The 17,364-nt window shown below is 39.2% G+C and overlaps 1 protein-coding gene across 1 annotated transcript in view; it reads left to right on the top strand.

Moving 5' to 3' along the window:
* The window catches only part of ift122 (intraflagellar transport 122 homolog (Chlamydomonas)), a 65,657-nt gene that overhangs the window by 37,089 nt on the left and 11,204 nt on the right, over nucleotides 1–17,364 (top strand). Inside the window, exons 17-22 of the mRNA XM_017705723.2 lie at nucleotides 2,301–2,462; nucleotides 3,004–3,170; nucleotides 4,829–5,000; nucleotides 6,648–6,750; nucleotides 13,353–13,493; nucleotides 14,471–14,568. Of these exons, the coding sequence (XP_017561212.1) occupies nucleotides 2,301–2,462; nucleotides 3,004–3,170; nucleotides 4,829–5,000; nucleotides 6,648–6,750; nucleotides 13,353–13,493; nucleotides 14,471–14,568 (843 nt within the window). The remainder of the gene's footprint in view (nucleotides 1–2,300; nucleotides 2,463–3,003; nucleotides 3,171–4,828; nucleotides 5,001–6,647; nucleotides 6,751–13,352; nucleotides 13,494–14,470; nucleotides 14,569–17,364) is intronic.

Genomic DNA, 17,364 nt, shown 5'->3' with positions numbered 1-17,364 from the left:
CTGAGCATATAACAGGAGCTGTAAAAGTTTTTACTTCTCACATTTGCTCATTCTCTCTCGCTCTACCTCCTCTCTCACACTCACGGCATTCCATGCTGCTTTCTGTTGGCTTCTTTTTAGTGCACTGTAGTGAAATTGCAAGAATTTGGATTGACCTGCAGTGTTGTACCTGTTGTCTTTAGTGCCAAATGCACTAAATTGGCCACCATTAATCAAATGTGTATTAACAAATGAAACAAAGTTGACTAGACACAACAGCAAAGTCTTGTGTTTATACTGTCTGCATTAAAATACAGTATATCCATATGCTTAATACATCAGTTGCCATATCATTTTCAGAGAAATAGGAAACAGCAACCAGAAAAGGAAAGTTTGTTGTCCTTAAGTTAGGACAGTATCAAGCAAATGTAGTTAGCATGTAGTTCTAGTTAGGATGTTTCTGGAATACTGTTTTTTATCTGGAGTTCGGATAAGATTATTAATACTAATCACTGTTTTCAGTTTTAATTTAAATTTAACATATTGCCCCAACTTTTTGCAACTACATTTAAGGTGACCCTAAATTTAAGGTGACAGTGAATTTAAGGTGGTAGTCAGTTTAAGTTATGGTTCTATTTAAGGTGGCACTGAATTTAAGGTAGCAGTTTAATGAAGCACCTAGCAACATGTTACCATCCTTCTTGGATACTGTAGCAACCACCTAGCAACATTTTAACACCACTCAACAACCGTCAACACCAGTCTTCCACTATTTTAATGTTTTAACGCAATTAGCTGGCTGCCAACTTAAAGTTCGTTCACAAACATACCATTGCAATTTTTTCTAATTAGGGCTTGTAGGTATAGATAGATATAATGTGCATATATTGAGTAGTTTGTTACATCAGAATTGCAGTATGGTTTCAATCACACTTTCAATCAGTGTGTTTGAAAGAGATGTAACTTGACCTCCAACACTTGATTGAGAATTATGTTGTAATTATCATGCCTCCCTGTGGACCTCAGCTCCTTCAGGCCATTCAGTGGTGCTAAGTGACTCCCTACTGACCTCTGTACGCACACACACACACACACACACACACACACACATATGCTCACACACAGCGTGCAATTCTGGAAAAGCTGAGGCGTTTTGAGGCTTTAAAGGCTGAGGTCTCGTGAGAGAGATTTTGGAAATGTAAAAGCATTCATGTGTTTTTGTGTGCGTCTGATAAGGGCGCGCTAGCCTCTGAGTAGCTGTTTTAAAAAAGAGTGGCCTTTGTCTCCCAGAAAAGCTTTTGATGTCAGGAACACTATATGGAAAGAATGGATCATTGAATTTCAGTGGATCATTGAATAGATGTTTTCCATAAAAGCTGGACAGATGTGATTGAGGGTGTGTGTGTGTGTGTTTTAGTGGTACATTTGAGCATTGTGTGTGTGTATGTATGTGTGTATATGTGTGTGTGTGTGTGTGTGTGTGTGTGTACATTGTATGTATATATTAAGATTTCAAAGTGTATCTAATCAAGTTAAAGGGCGCCATTGAGACTTACCACAAATCTGGGCCATACTATAGATGTAACTGATAGCATATGCTACAGTAATCTGATATTACTTATAACTATAATTAGATATAAACATTGTTATTTCGCATATTCCTATGATTATCAGCTGACCAACTTAGCTGACCAACAGATTTTAATGACATTCATGTCCTCAGCAGGCAGTAATTCTGAATGAATTGCTGTTAAAATGCTTTGCTTTTATTTAGATTTCATTCTCCCAACCACAATGTGTGTGTGTGTGTGTGTGTGTGTGTGTATATATATATATATATATATATATATACACTTATGTTTTATAGGATGCCAGTATAAATGAGATCTCAGTTACAGTGAGAAAGCCCACCCTGTTATAAATCAATAAACAAATGAATGAATAGATGAGATTTGGCTGCACGTGATGTTATTTGATTTAGGTTGTTTATCTTCTGGTGCATGTGCTGCATCTTTTCGTTTTTTTAGACTTATCTAAAAAATTTTGCGACCCCAGTATTTTCTTATATTACAGATTTCAGTGTCAGTAGTAAAACTGTGTTTTCTTTATTTACTTTATGTTTAATGTGGTTATTGTAAAGCATAAATTCAACTGCACAGTAAAACAAAACCTTCTTTCAGGTTTAATATATTGTCAGTAGTTTTTTTAGTTTCTTTTGATACATCACTGCTATATTTTAAGATAATCATGTGTGTATATTGGCCGATGTTATCAGCTATCCAGTATATGGTCCTATGTGTGCTTTTGTGTATTTTGCACAGGAAAGGAAGAAAAGAGGTGAAAGCAACAGCGAGCTTTTTCTAGCTGACGTCTACGCTTACCAGGGCAAGTTCCACGAGGCCGCCAAACTCTACAAGAGAAGTGGCCATGACAACAGAGCGCTCACCATGTACACCGACCTGCGCATGTTTGAGTATGCCAAGGTGCGTGCACGTGTGAACAGTGTGGCTAAATGTGTCTTGATCATTAGTGGCAGTGTAGATGTCACATGACCCTCTGTCGCATGTGTGTTTGTGTGTTTTTGTGAGACTGGCTGTCGAGGTCCGTGTGTGTGTTCCTGCTGCTGTAATTTTGTTTTCCTTTCTTGCTCTGTGTGTATGTGTGTGTTTCCGTGATCTGACAGCTGTATATTTTTGTATAAGTTTGTGTGTGTGTGGGCCCCTGAGTGTGTGACGTTGTGGTTTAGGATGAGAGATGACAGAGCACTACCTTCTCCTCAACTGCCCTACTGACTGAGCACTTTTACTCAAGTGTCTAAAGGCAGGATTTCGACTTTTACTGGAGCAATACTTTATCTTGGGTATCTCTACTTTAAGTACATGATTTGTGTACTTCGTCCACCACTGCTTTCTGACCACAGGACCACAAAGGGAATTTCTTCTTTCTTGATTTGTGTAGAAGTGTTTGACTCTTCCTTGCTTGTGTTTAGTGGGAGTTAAAAAATGTGTGTCTTGGTGTTTCTAGGACTTCCTGGCCTCGGCAGACCCCAAAGATACAAAGCTGCTCATGAAGAAGCAGGCGGACTGGGCCAAGAATAGTAAGGAGCCTCGTGCTGCAGCTGACATGTACCTGACTGCAGGAGAGAACATGAAGGCCATCGAGATCATTGGAGAGCACGGCTGGGTGGACATGTAAGCCATGCACCAACAACCAATAACGAGTACACTTCAGCATGTAATGCCTACAGGAATAGTTTGTCTAAAAATTGAATTCACTTCATTTCCCCCTTATCTTAAATAGAGCGAATCAGCCAAGATGACATTTGCTTCTTTAATTTTGCACTGGGTGACAAGTCTGATAAGTAACAGACCTCTGAAGTCATCATTATTCTGTTGTTGCCGTCATGCCCACATTAAGAACAACAGATCTAATGGCATTTCAAAAAATCGGCACGGCTGCATCCTAAATAAGCTTTTGGGCATTTTGTGACTGTGATTTCCCAAAATTCTGTTCATTTCTGTCATAAAGAAAACCAGCTTAGACTCCGGGTTCCTGACACGGGCATGATGCTGACTACAGAGTGATGCAGGACTTCAGGGGTCTATTGAAGACTGTACCACACCAGTTATTCATTGTTCAGACTGCAGGCTTAAATCACTTCATTACAGTAGCATCAGCTGTCAGAATCCACATGAGCAAGTCTATTTAAGAGACAAATGAATGAATCTGATTCAGTCCAGTAACAAATCTAACCTGAAATATCCACACTCGCACTGTATGATGTGATGTTGATAGGTGTGTGGTTTGATGATGTTAGATTATTTGTAGTTTGAGCATGATAGCTTACTTTTAGATACGCTGTATAGAGATCCCCTGCTCTCAGACCTCTTCCTCTTTAATGGCTTATAATTATATAGACTGGAGTTTGTGTCTAATATGTAACAAAGTGTTTTCGCAAGTTCGATCCCTGGTGATGCTACAGCCATCCGTGGCTGAGAGTCCAAGAGAGCACAATTGGCCTCGCTCTCTGTCGCCTGTACAGATACAGATTCTGATTCTCACTCCTCCTCTTTCATCCCTCATTGCACTAGCAGTTCAACACAGTCTCAGCAATTTACACACAGAGTCCTATTTAATGTGGTAAGAGTTATAGTTAAAAATATTTTATTTGGTTATATTAATTAAAAGCATCTAATTAGGGGGCATGCAGAAAGAGGGTCATATTAAATTAGTCCTGTAGTTCTTCCAGTTTGCTTCCCCATGGTAATTATTACCTGTGAAGAATGGTCATTATTACAGTAACTCAAAAGGCAAATTACATATACAAGAAATCTTCCGGTTTTCAGCCAAATGTGTCCTGAATTTCTGTTTTACGCTTCGTTTAGAATTTTAATTTCAGTGTTTTACTAATTTGTATAACATATCTCTCTTTATTTCCTTTCATCATTGCTTCCTTTTTTCTTCGTTTCAGTTTTCCTTTGTCCTGTTTTTAGCCTGTCCTCTGCTCCCTTGTGGAAGCAGTGTGGAATACTAAAGACTGCTCCCTCACATAACAACATAGGGGACAACATATAATTAAACCACCGGCAAGAAAAGAGGAAAACAATAAAATGGAACTAATTTCATGGATCATTGGCCGTACATATCGTGGAAAACAGACATAATGAATCTCCATTGTTTGAACGGCTTCACTATTATAGTTTCTATCTGTGTATCTGATAAGCGAAATTCATCTCGAATCAAAAATACCCCTCTCTCTCTCTCTCTCTCTCTCTCTCTCTCTCTCTCTCTCTCTCTCTCTCTCTCTCTCTCTCTCTCTCTCTCTCTCTCTCTCTCCCCCTCTCTGCAGGTTGATAGATTTGGCACGTAAGCTTGATAAAGCGGAGCGCGAGCCGCTGGCCAGGTGTGCCGAATTCTTCAAGAAGTTGGATCACCATGGTTACGCGGCCGAGACCTACTCCAAAATGGGTGACCTGAAAGCTTTATTGCAGCTGCATATAGAGGCCAGGCACTGGGATGAGGTATGTGTGGGATGACAGTTAGACTAATTAATGAATGGCGTATTACCAGCTGCCAAATGTGTCTTCTAGCAACATTCAACAGATTTACATACAGATTCAACAGGTTTACATATAGATATAACATGAAACAACCCATTGATTTATTACTGGCTGATGTAACTACAAATTTATAGCAAGGCTTCATGTTTTTTATTGTTTTTTTTTAATTGTCATTACTATTGCTGTTGTTATTTTAATCATGCTGAAATAGTTAATTGTTTGGACAGTGTTGGTAAGAGGATCCATTATGTGGCTGCACTTGTCTATAATACAGTAATTACAAGGAGGGGTTGCCCAAATGTTTTTCTTGCAGTGCCAGAGTTCGTTGGGGACCATAAACTAATTGTGTTTGTAATAACATTACACTACATTCAGTTACTAAAACACTTTGAAAATATACATTTTAAAGGAAAATGGGAAGTTTATTTTCTTATTGGGTGAGGGGTGGGCCCAATTAGACTTCATCTCAGTCCAACTTATTACATTATTTTTAGTAGATTTATTTTTGATATATGTTATTACTTTTCTGAGAATTTTAGCTGCAGTTTTGTAGGGAAACACCAAAATTTCAGCCACTGAAACATTTTACCCAAAAACCGAGAGGGCCACTTTTGATCATTTTCCACTAAAAGGTTTCAGTGGACGATATATCAGTGTATACCTAAAAATGAGATTGTCAAATTTTAAGCAATTTTTTTTTTACCCAATTTTCTCCCAAATTTAGTCGTCTACAATTCCACCCCGATAGTTAGGACTTCCCCAATCACACGATTCAATCAACACTAGGATGGTGGAGGCTAGCACAGGCTTCCTCCAAGACCTCTGAAACCAGCCACCACTTCTTTTCGAACTGCTGCTCACGCAACGTCATTAGACAGCTGAACGCGCTCGGAGGAAAGCGCCAACTGCCAGTTCTGTCATGTCAGCTAACAGACGCCTGCACTGACTAGCATCGCATTGAGTGATGGGGAGAGAAGGGGGGGGCCATCCTACCCACCCAGAGAGCGCGGCCAAGGGTGCTCTCTAGGACTCCCGGCCACCGATGGCTGAAGCATCACCAGGGATCAAACTCGCGATCTCAAATTCAAAGCAATTTTAATCGCGATGAAAACACAACATCCTGCTTGATACATGGTAGGGAAGATCTCTGCTAGCACTAGCCCCAACACCATCTGCACCCTCCATAGATGAAATGACAGAAAATTCACAAATGACGGTGCAAAATTGGAAAATATAACTATAAAATGAATGGAATTCGTTGCTTTGGAAGACCAGCTGTTCTCTGTTGAGAATGTTGGATTTTGTGGGACTGTAATAAATTTAGTAAGTTTGTGTAAACTGTTTTTATTTATTGTAAACTGAAACGTGCAGGGCAGTGGTTCTCCAGAACCAGGACTGAGAGCCACTACTGTAATCTACAGGTTCTTCTCAACGTCTGACAGAAGTGAACGTGTCTTTAATAACTGGCATGTGGTTCTAAACTTGTTTTACAAAACATCTTTGACAATTAATGAATAACATAAGTGTGATACAAACTTAGTTTTAGCCTAAAACCTGACTAAAGGTTTACAAGTCTACAACCACACTGTTCTTTCCATTCACCCACAGGCTTTCTCTTTGGTGGAGAAGCATCCTCAGTTCAAAGATGATGTTTATGTGCCGTACGCACAGTGGCTGGCCGAAAACGACCGCTTTGAAGAGGCCCAGAAAGGTGAGTCAGCTACATACACAGTACTGGAGTTTGCTGGAGACAGCAGTGTTCAGCGTATGGTATTCTTTTCAGCTAGAGCTATGGAGTATAATTTCTAATGCACATTGCAATCATAAAAACTGTGTGTGGGAGCATCTAACTCTATTCGGCTGTATTGTTGGAGAGAGAGGAACACGAATTGTTCGGAGCTGCACTGATTGTGGTGCTGGCTGTAATCCACTATTGTGTTTCTTGCTGATTATAATTGGCAGTGGAAGAAGCCTAGTTTGCCTGCTTGCAGATGAGGTATAGATGCCTCAAGACTCCCCAAACACACGCACGCCACCTTGGTAAACCCAAAAATTCATCACCATGTTGTCTGATCTCACAATCATTAGATTAAATTACAAGTGTTTAGACATCATGAAATCTCAAACTGCAGCACAATCCAGTTTGATGATTTTGCTTCAGATTTATTATTTTTAAACATGCATAAATGTATATATACATACATACTGAAACTCGGGCGAGAAAGGCTGCAGCAATTAGTCAACAAAGTCGACTAATGCAATAACAGTTAAAAGATCAATCAGTTGTTGAAAACATTGTAGGTTGAAGCCTTAATAGACAATAAGAACAACACATCAACCATAATAGAGGATTTAGTTCCTAGTTCATTAAGACCTAATACATAATAAAAGCAGTCCATCATGCATTTTGGGTTGATGAGTTAAGTAATTAAATAGTAAATAATAGTCAGTAGGTTAATAAATTACCTATTTTATTACAATAAAATAATTGTTAATTATGGCCCTAATACACAATAAATGCAACACGTCAAACACTGGTTGATACATAATAATCAATAGATTAGTATATCATAAGAAGGATTCAAAACAAAGAATGAAAACTGTATAATTTTAATAATTTAAATAAATAAAAGTTGATTGTTTGATTATGTAAATGATTGTTAACTGCAGCCCTAATCGACAAAGACAATAAGTCTTACAGTTAATTAAGCATCATAGATCGAAAGTAACTGATTAACTGTTGATTAAGTAGATCATTTAGTTAGATATTGATCATTAGTTGCAGCCCTAACAGACAACAAAAGCAATACACGAGGTATAAGGTCCCCCATTTACCTTCAGAACTGCCTTAATTCTTCATGGCAGACTTTCAACAAGGTGTTGGAAACGTTCCTCAGAGGTTTTGCTTGGTTATTTGAGTTACTGTTGCCTTTCTATCATCTGGAACCAGTCTGCCCATTCTCCTCTGACCTCTCACATCAACAAGGCATTTTCGTCCACACAACTGACCGCTCACTGGATATTTCCTCTTTTTTGGACCAGACGAATCACCTTTGTTGCAGTAAACATTACTGAAGTAATTTGGCTGATCCAGTGTTTGCCTGAGACGTATTGTTGGGAGTAGTTTGAATCACAGTTTAGTGTATTTTAGCAAATCAAATCTTAATTCATAAAAATCGCTTTTCAATTGATTAAAAAACAAATAACTCATGAACCAAAAAGATTTGCTGTCCGCTCAAAGATTCACACCCTTACTGCTTTGTGATGTGGGTCCTTAACCACACAGAGTGCACACTCTGGACCACCATACATGTTTTATCATGGTTTTTGCTCTAAATTGTTGCAGCTGAGTTGCACACCAGCTCGCTTCAAAACCTGTCTGATAAATGTGCCACTCGAAACACCTCAGCCCAAAACGGCCACGGCTAATGGAGGCCCTGCCCCAAAAATGGCTTCCTGCCCGGGTCATTGCGGGGGTTGCTTCGCTGTAAAGCTGTGTTTGATTAGGTTTGAGGGCCTGGTGCTCAATCCTGCTCTGGTTTCTAAGTGCAACTGTGTTTGACATTCACTAATAGCTCTCTCATTCTCTCTCCCTCTCACCCTCTCTCTATCAGTCTGAACTGAGTTACATCAGGAGATTAGGCTCTGAGAGAGGAGGTTGGGAAGACTTGTGTACATTAAGAACAAATTGCCTTTGGCGTGTGGGTGAGGTAGAGAATTCTGGCCCAGTTCCCTGCATGAAGCTGCAACGGCTGGCAGCTGGAGGAGAAAAGCGGAAGCTAGGGATTTTCCTCTCTCATGGCCAAACTCGACGAAAGGTTCTGGCCCAACATCATTTTAACGCCAAACATTTGACTAAATCAAAGTCTGCAGTGATTTAATGAAAGATATTATATGCAACAGCCTCACTAATGACAGAGCTGAACTGAGGCTCCATAATTAATGATCATTTGATTTAGGCTCGTGAGTGTGTTTTCAGTCCACTGGGACAAATTACTCAGATCAAAGTTTTAACTTTAAGAGTTTAGATGTCAGAATTTCTATCAGCTCAGGATTACACCAGATTTGAACACTAAACCCACTATTGGTATTAGAAACAGAGAGGTGAAAGGATGAGTGAGGCAGCGTTTCCTCTGAGTACAAACCCATTTCCAAAAAGGTTGGGACAGTCGGTAAAATACATATACAAACAGAAAGCAGTGATTTATAGATCTGCTTTGACCTGTGTTTGAACAAAAACAGTACAAAGATATGTAATGCTTTAACTCATTAACTTTGCTTTTTTGTAGATATACAGTACATTCTGAAATTGATGCCTGCAACACGTTTAAAAAAGTTGGGACAAGGGCACTTTAAGATTAGGAACATTCGTAAACAGGTGATGCAGTTGTGGTTGGATATTAAAGGAGCATCCAGGAAAGGCCTAGTCTGTCATGATCAAGGATGGATTGAGGCTCGTGACTTCACCAAAAATACATCGGCAAAAAATTCAACATTTAAAAATAAAGATCTTCGGCCATAAATGGCAAGGATTTTGTCCTCTGCAGTGCATATCATCATCAAAAGATTCAGTGAATTTGGAGAAAGGCAGAAAATTAAAGTGAATGCCTGTGACTTTTGACTCCTCAAAAGCATTGCATTAAAAACTGGTCAACGTTTTAAATTTTTTATGGGAATAATGGATGTCATGTTCTCTGGGCCAAAGAAGAATGAAAATCAATCCAGATTGTTACCAGTGTAAAGTTGAAAAGCCAGGATCTTACATATCATGAGGGAGTTTTAGTGGGAAACCTGCTCTTCTGTGAAAGCTTCTGTGAATGCTGCCTACGACAAGGTGTCTTTTTCAAGGACACCTATGTTTCTTTCAACTTGACAGCACCAAGCCACATTCTGCAGGTGTTACAACAGTATGGCTGTGTAATCAGAGAGTGTGGGTGCCGCACTGGCCTGTCTGCAGTCCAGGACTGTCTCGCATAGAAAACATTTAAGTTTAAGATATTAGAATAAAGGACCGGTACGGTTGAAGACTTGCATAACAGAAAAATTGCAAACAAAATTAAACTTGAATCAGTTTGTGTCTTCAGTCCCCACATTTTTATTATGTTTATTTACAAAGAAAAATGATGTTACACAGTCCTGCAGGCATCAAATTTGTTCGTAAGGCAAAACCTAATATTTCGTTTTTCCGGAGAACAATTCAATACTGGTCAACCTGAATTGACTAGTGACTGTTTTCTGTTTTCATTAGCATTTCACATAAACAACTTTTTTGGAGTTTGGCTTGTACATGACCCACCACACTAAATGATTTTAAAAATGATTTTCCTTTATGTTAAAGGGGACTCCACAGATTTTTATAAACAAGTGGTTAAACAGCATAAAAATGTCATGCAGAGTGATTTGATGTGAAATGCTCAAGAAACACTCACTAAATAATAATTGTTCACAATGGTGATGATAGGAACCAGACGTCTAAAGCGATTAATGCATCTTATAACTACATCACAAAGTTTTATATAAAATGGTTGCACTGTTAGAAATAAAGGTTCTGTACAGGTACATTTTTCATCCATCATGGTACATACAATGTAAATGTACTCACAAAGGTACAACAATGGTTTTAAGGTCCACTTGTGAACCTTAAAGAAGTTTTTCCAGGTGAGAAGGACATATTTGTATCTTTTCATAACAATGTTTTAAAACAGAACAATAATATAAAAAGCCTGGAGACCAGACGGGATGTGTGGCGTCAATAAAACTTCATTTCAATGGCTTATGGTACAATTATGTTCCCTGACTAAAGGTACTGAAATGTACCCTTGAAGGTACCACCCCAGTGACAAAAGGGGTACTGCCCCAGTGACAGTTTAGTGCCTTTTTTTCTGAGAGTGTTGGAATGCGCTGCCTGAAGCTTAAAGGTTTCTACTTTCAATTCTACTTGTTTCATATCTTCAGACTGTCTCTGGTATTCCCTGGAGGAGAGGTATAAAAAGTGTAATGTCTAAGATAGAAAAAATTGAGAAACTGGTGTTGGAGTGACAGAAAGCTAGAAGATATCTTTAGAACATATCTGAGAGCACAAAGTCACGTGACTGGTGTTAAGAGTGAAAGCTGAAACTCAATGCATTGTGTCTCCCTGGTGAAAAAAACAACACAGACTAGCAAGCATTTCATGATAGTCTAACCTGGTCTATGCTGGTTATGCCAACCTAGTGCTGGTCTGGTTCTGCTTTAGCTGGTCACACCTCCATAATTATGCTGGTTGACCAGCATACCAGTGTCAAAATGCTCTGTGTATATATACTAAGCCTTTGAAAATGGATTCTAACCATCCATCATGGTTGTACTTCATGTCGTACTCAAACTGTCCTAGAAGCACTACAGGCTCATCATGGTCTGTACCTTTATCTCCACTTCTGTAATAAATTACATTCTTTGGATCCCGAAGGAATCTGAACTGTAAAATGAGGAGGTATCAGGAGAGGAAAAAATGAATCTAGCTGCATAGACCACGATAACAGCTGGTCAACAAAACAGAACAATAAACAGCTGTTGCATGAAATTTCACCATGTAAAGCCACCATGAGACGTATTCTTCAGCAACTACTATACATTATTTGATAACTGCTATAAAAGTAGAGTGTAAGTTATGTAATTTTCACAGTGAGGAAATGAAGTTGGGCCATAGGGCATAAACGTTTATTGGTAACTAGTAGTGAAGAAACTACCTGTAGAACCTTCTTGGACCTTTTGGAACCTAAATTATTTTTGTATGCTTTCAGCTGCAATGGCAAGAGCCTTTATGTTGCTTTTTATATTACCTTGCTATTACAAATTATTCAAGCTTTGCCACTGTTGACTTTGGGTTGTCAGTAGTAACAAATTGCTCAGTTGGCCTTTTTCCCCCTAATTAGTCACATGGATAGAGCTGGACCCTCAACACAAGAAATGGCACCATTTGATCTATTGGGGTCACAGTAATAAGTTTTCTAATTAAAATGGCTAAGGTCACCATCCTGTGGTGTCATCGAGCTAAAAACAGTCATTTTTAATTGATTTTCTATGTTGTAGTATACAGTCAACCTTATGTTAAATGTCATGGTTTGTATTTCATATTATTTCATATTATACTGATTTGGTTTGGTTAAAAGGTGTTATGTTACCAACATCTGTATGTAGAGAAAATAAATAAATTTTGTCTTAGAACTTTAGTCAGAGACTCTGTTGTCAATGAAACTAGTGTGTTGCATCTCTGTGAGCCAATAACACACAGCCTGCAACTGTCCATTCTTTTCCCTCAGTGAACCGCTTGGACCCTTTGGCAGTCTGTTTTGCTTCATAGTGAACCACCAGCCAGCCATTCTGTTGTGAATAAGCAGATGCAGTGTTTTGGAAAGCTTCTGCGCTGCTTCATTTTTCTTTGGATAAACAGTTCAATTTTATTTTTGGTGCATCTTACAATAGACGTCGTCATGTTGCAACAGACATTTAAAGAAATCTGGATCCTGTGGCAGGAAAAACCCTTTAAGAGTTGAGGAAGAAGCACTGATAGAAACCAAGACGCAAAAGAGGATTCCTTTAACTTCTGATTAGTGTAATAAAAATGATCCAGCTTGTTATGGAGCCCTGCTTAGCTCGTAACATATTAGGAATCAGGTAATCTACCAATTTTTGACAACTAATTGTGCATTCAGTATTTTAAAAAGGCTAAAAAATAAAAACTCAAATGCTTCATTCAAAAAAGATAAACTACATTGCCTTTGAAATGACTTCTGAAAACCTTCACTGAAGGGCTGCATTCATAAGCCTACATGAAACCTATTTAAGCCTTTCATGACAACTGGCTAAAAGCTATATGGCTTTTATAAAAGCTTATTCCCACAATTAGTTTTCATGAAGCCTCTGTCCGTATTGATGTCATTTCGCCTCAGCAAGTGTTATGACAATTGATAATTGGAAGAGGTTTTGTAAATGTCTGCGTTTATGTCTGTTGTCAAGGTTTGAGTAGGTGTCCTATAGTCCTAGGAGTGCTGACCTTCTGCAAATTGTTACTAAGATTTCTTTATAAAAAAGAATCACTGACATTTTTATATTTTTTAATCGTATGATCAAGATTATAATAGTCCTTGTGACTAGCCATGACACTACTTCCACCATGCCTTAGAGATGATGTAACATACTTTCAGTTGTTGGTGTTTTTTTTTTGTTTGTTTGTTTTTTGTTTCTATCACCTTGGGAGAGGTTTATCTTTATTCCTATGTTTCCATTAAGCTTCCTGTGATTTCACATCCTGTCTCTATCTGTGTCTCGCAGCTTTCCACAAGGCTGGGCGGCAGGCGGAGGCTGTTAAGGTTCTGGAGCAGCTCACCCACAATGCTGTTGTGGAGAGCAGATTCAATGATGCTTCGTACTACTACTGGATGCTTTCCATGCAGTGTCTGGACATAGCACGAGGTGTGTGTGTATGTCTGTTACATCATATCATTCATTGTATTTGTACACTGTGGGTCAACATTTCTGAGTAATGTTTTATTTTTACTACTTTTCAACTAAATTAGAATAAAAAAACTCCTAAAGTTTTTGTGTACACCTTTGTAAACACTCTTTGGGCATGGCCTAGTATTCTGATAAGCCTGATTGATTAGCATCCCCTTGACCAACACTCGAACAGACAGGTAGGTGAGGTAGTGTGCCAGCTTGGTTTTGCTGGCTGGGTCTGCTTTTGCTCTCTTGTTATCTTTTGTTCACTGAGCTGCTCAGATTGATAGAGAGGAGCGACTCAGGGACTGTGTGATTTTGCATTAATAATCAGCCTTGTGATGGTAATGTTTACACAGTCTTTACTCAAAATTAGAAATGCCTGTTTTCACTAAAAGTAATAAATACATGAGGTATACCGTTTATCCCAATGCAGTGGTTGTGTAGTCAGTTCTACAACATCTAAACAGGTTTCTACAGTGTTCAAAATTAGTGTTGTGACACTTTTATTGTCATTTTTTTTTTATTTTTAGTTTTATTTGCTTTGTTGAAGTATTATGTAAGATGTACTTTACTAGATTCAAAACTGCATCATTTTACACGGTTACTTATCACTTAGCACTTTGGATCTATCTGCACAATAGCAAACTCGAAAACTTTCTCCTAACCCCCCGTATTACTAAAAAAAAAAAAAAAAAAAAAGTATTGGGACACTATTTGAAATACAAACACACGTCTATTTCAAAGCCACAATCTCCAGCGCTGCTGCTGCCATCATCCACAACACCTGACTCTGAATTTCATTACCGTTCTGAAAGATATTGCTTTTGAAAATATAGCGTCAGTTTGCCTTTCTGAGTGTTTGCATTCCACCTTCTGCTGGGCAATTTCGATAAAAGTCTCAATTTTATTATTTGGTTTGCATGCATATGTTTTGGTATTTTTCCTTATAGATGTTGAGGAGAAGAAAGAGGAGATGTTGAAGAAGTTCCACAGTTTTCAGCACTTAGCTGAACTGTACCACGTCTACCACTCCATCCATCGCTACATGGTAAGCCCTCCGTTCTTATAAGTAATCATCGTTTGTCAGTTGCAAATGTCACTAGCATCTTTATGTGATAGTGTTGCTGCATGAGACCAGTACATAAATTTAACAAAAACTCCTGTTCGTATTCCAAGTCTTCACCAAGACTTTCTCCAAAACACATGTGTTTCTGTTTCTTTAATGTTCAGTCATAACTCTGGCTTTAAACCTGACAAACCCAAGACAAACACATAACCACTAGTTTTGTTTACACTATGTAAAAAGGCAATAAAAAGAGTCATTTGCAGATATCTTTCCAACATCTCCCAGCTCCAACACTGGGAAAGAAGAAAAGGTTTTATTTAGGAAATGCAATGTGATTTTGAAGGAAATGTTTTTAGTCTAGTGCAGTTTTGATCTCATCTCACAATGGCACCAGCATGGACATTGAACCAGCCATTGACTTCCACCTTGGGAACTTCTGTAGGCTTTTTCTTCACTTCTTTGGTCCAAGTCATTATTTGTTGTTTTTATGCTGGTATTCAGGCAGTGCTCATAAAATGGAGTATAAACAGACTGACCATGTTTCCTCCATTCAGGCCAGAGCAGGAGACTGCTTGGCTCTCTCCTGTTTATCACAGCTGTCACTTCAAAGCATCATCACCTGATGTAATCAAAGCAGCTCGCCAAGCAATTGAGAGAGACAGAAAAAATGCATACTGAAGCTGAAAACATTGGTACTGGGTCACTAATTGAGGCATCTCTATGCCATTACAGTACATCATGTGCTGATATCCCAGAAATGGAATAAACTTGGGCAACATTTCAATTATTATCATTGGAAATTCATTTTAGTTTTGGCATAAGCTGGCAGTGTACTTCAAAAGAAAACAGTGTTTTGAAGCAGAACAGTGTTTTTTTTGGCCAAAATGTTACGGTAGTTGGAGTTTGTACACTGTGGTGTGCGCTGCTTCCCCGTGACTGTGATTGGTCCCAATTATTGGGTCATTTGTTCTGAGCCCTTCCCTGACTGTTGATTGGTCTAAATCACAGGGTCATCTCTTCTGAGCCCTCCCCTGACTGTTGATTGGTCTAAATCACTTGGTCATCTGTTCTGAGCCCTCCCCTGACTGTTGGTTGGTCTAAATCACTGGGTCATCTGTTCTGAGACCTCCCCTAATTGTGATCGGTCCCAATCACTCTGTCATCTATTTTGAGACCACTGCCTGACTGTAATAAGTCTCTATCACCGTGACGTCTGTTCTGAGATCTCCTGTTGACTGCGATTGGAACTAATCATTGGGTGGTCTGTTCTGAGACCTCTCCCTGACTGTGATTGGAACTAATCATTGGGTGGTCTGTTCTGAGACCTCTCCCTGACTGTGATTGGAACTAATCATTGGGTGGTCTGTTCTGAGACCTCTCCCTGACTGTGACTGGAACTAATCATTGGGTGGTCTGTTCTGAGACCTCTCCCTGAGTGTCATTGGCCCTAATCACTTGGTCGTCTGTTCTGAGACCTCTCTCTGACTGTGATTGGAACTAATCACTGGGTCGTCTGTTCTGAGACCTCTCCCTGACTGTGACTGGAACTAATCATTGGGTGGTCTGTTCTGAGACCTCTCCCTGAGTGTCATTGGCCCTAATCACTTGGTCGTCTATTCTGAGACCTCTCCCTGACTGTGATTGGAACTAATCACTGGGTGGTCTGTTCTAAGACCGCTCCCTGACTGTGATTGGCCCTAATCACTGGGTCGTCTGTTGTAAGATCTTCCCTAACTGTGAATGCTCCTAATCACTAGGTCGTCTGTTCAGAGACCTCCCCATGACTGTGATTGGTCCCAATTACTAGATCATTTTTTCTGAGACCTCCCCCTCACTGTGATTGGTTCTAATCACTGGGTCATCTGTTCAGAGACCTTCCCCTGACTGTTGATTGGTCTAAATCACTTGGTCATCTGTTCTGAGCCCTCCCCTGACTGTTGGTTGATCTAAATCATTGGGTCATCTGTTCTGAGCCCTCCCCTGACTGTTGGTTGATCTAAATTGGTCCTGATCACTGGATCATCTGTTCTGGGACCTCCCTTGACTATGCTTGGTCCCAATCACTAGGTCATCTGTTCAGAGACCTCCCCACGACTGTGATTGGTCCCAATCACAGGGACTCTGTTCTGAGACCTTCCCCTGACTGGAATTGGTCCTAATCATCATGTCATTTCTTCTATGACCTCCCTCTAATTGTGATTGGTCTTAATTATTGCGTTGGTTGTCCTGAACCCCCAACCCTCCAACTTTGATTGATCATAATCACCATATCATTTGTTATGAGAACTCCTTACTGTAATTAAAAAAGTTAGATGGAAAGTCTTGTGAAGTGTATTAAGGTATTACAGGTTTTGTAGTGTAAGCAGTAAGTAACTGTCAGGTACTTTTGCAATGACATTGGATTTGGTATGATTTCACTGAAAAACTGATTGGGTTCCCACGCCACACGCAGGATGAAGCCAGTAAATCCCACGTTATTATTTATGAATGACTCACTCATAAATGTGTTTTGTTTCCCCACACTTAGTCTCTGTATGTACAGTCAGCAGCTCTGTATATACAGTGATGTCATTTTCTGGAAATCAAGATTTGTATTTCTGTTAAAATGGAAAGTGTTGGTTATTGGATAATAGTTGATCCATTCAGACAACAATGAAGGTCTAACTGAGACATTTCAGGTAGTACTGAAAAATTTTCTTGAAAGTGGTTTTGGGCAGAGTTTGCCTTTCAGGAAAGTAGTTCCAGCTAAGCTAGAGGAGTGCTGATCTAATGTTATAT

The sequence above is a fragment of the Pygocentrus nattereri genome, chromosome 29 (assembly GCF_015220715.1).
Source record: "Pygocentrus nattereri isolate fPygNat1 chromosome 29, fPygNat1.pri, whole genome shotgun sequence".
Lineage (NCBI taxonomy): Eukaryota > Metazoa > Chordata > Actinopteri > Characiformes > Serrasalmidae > Pygocentrus > Pygocentrus nattereri.
The sequence above is the reverse complement of the archived record's forward strand: the minus strand, read 5'-3'. Positions and strand labels throughout refer to the sequence as shown.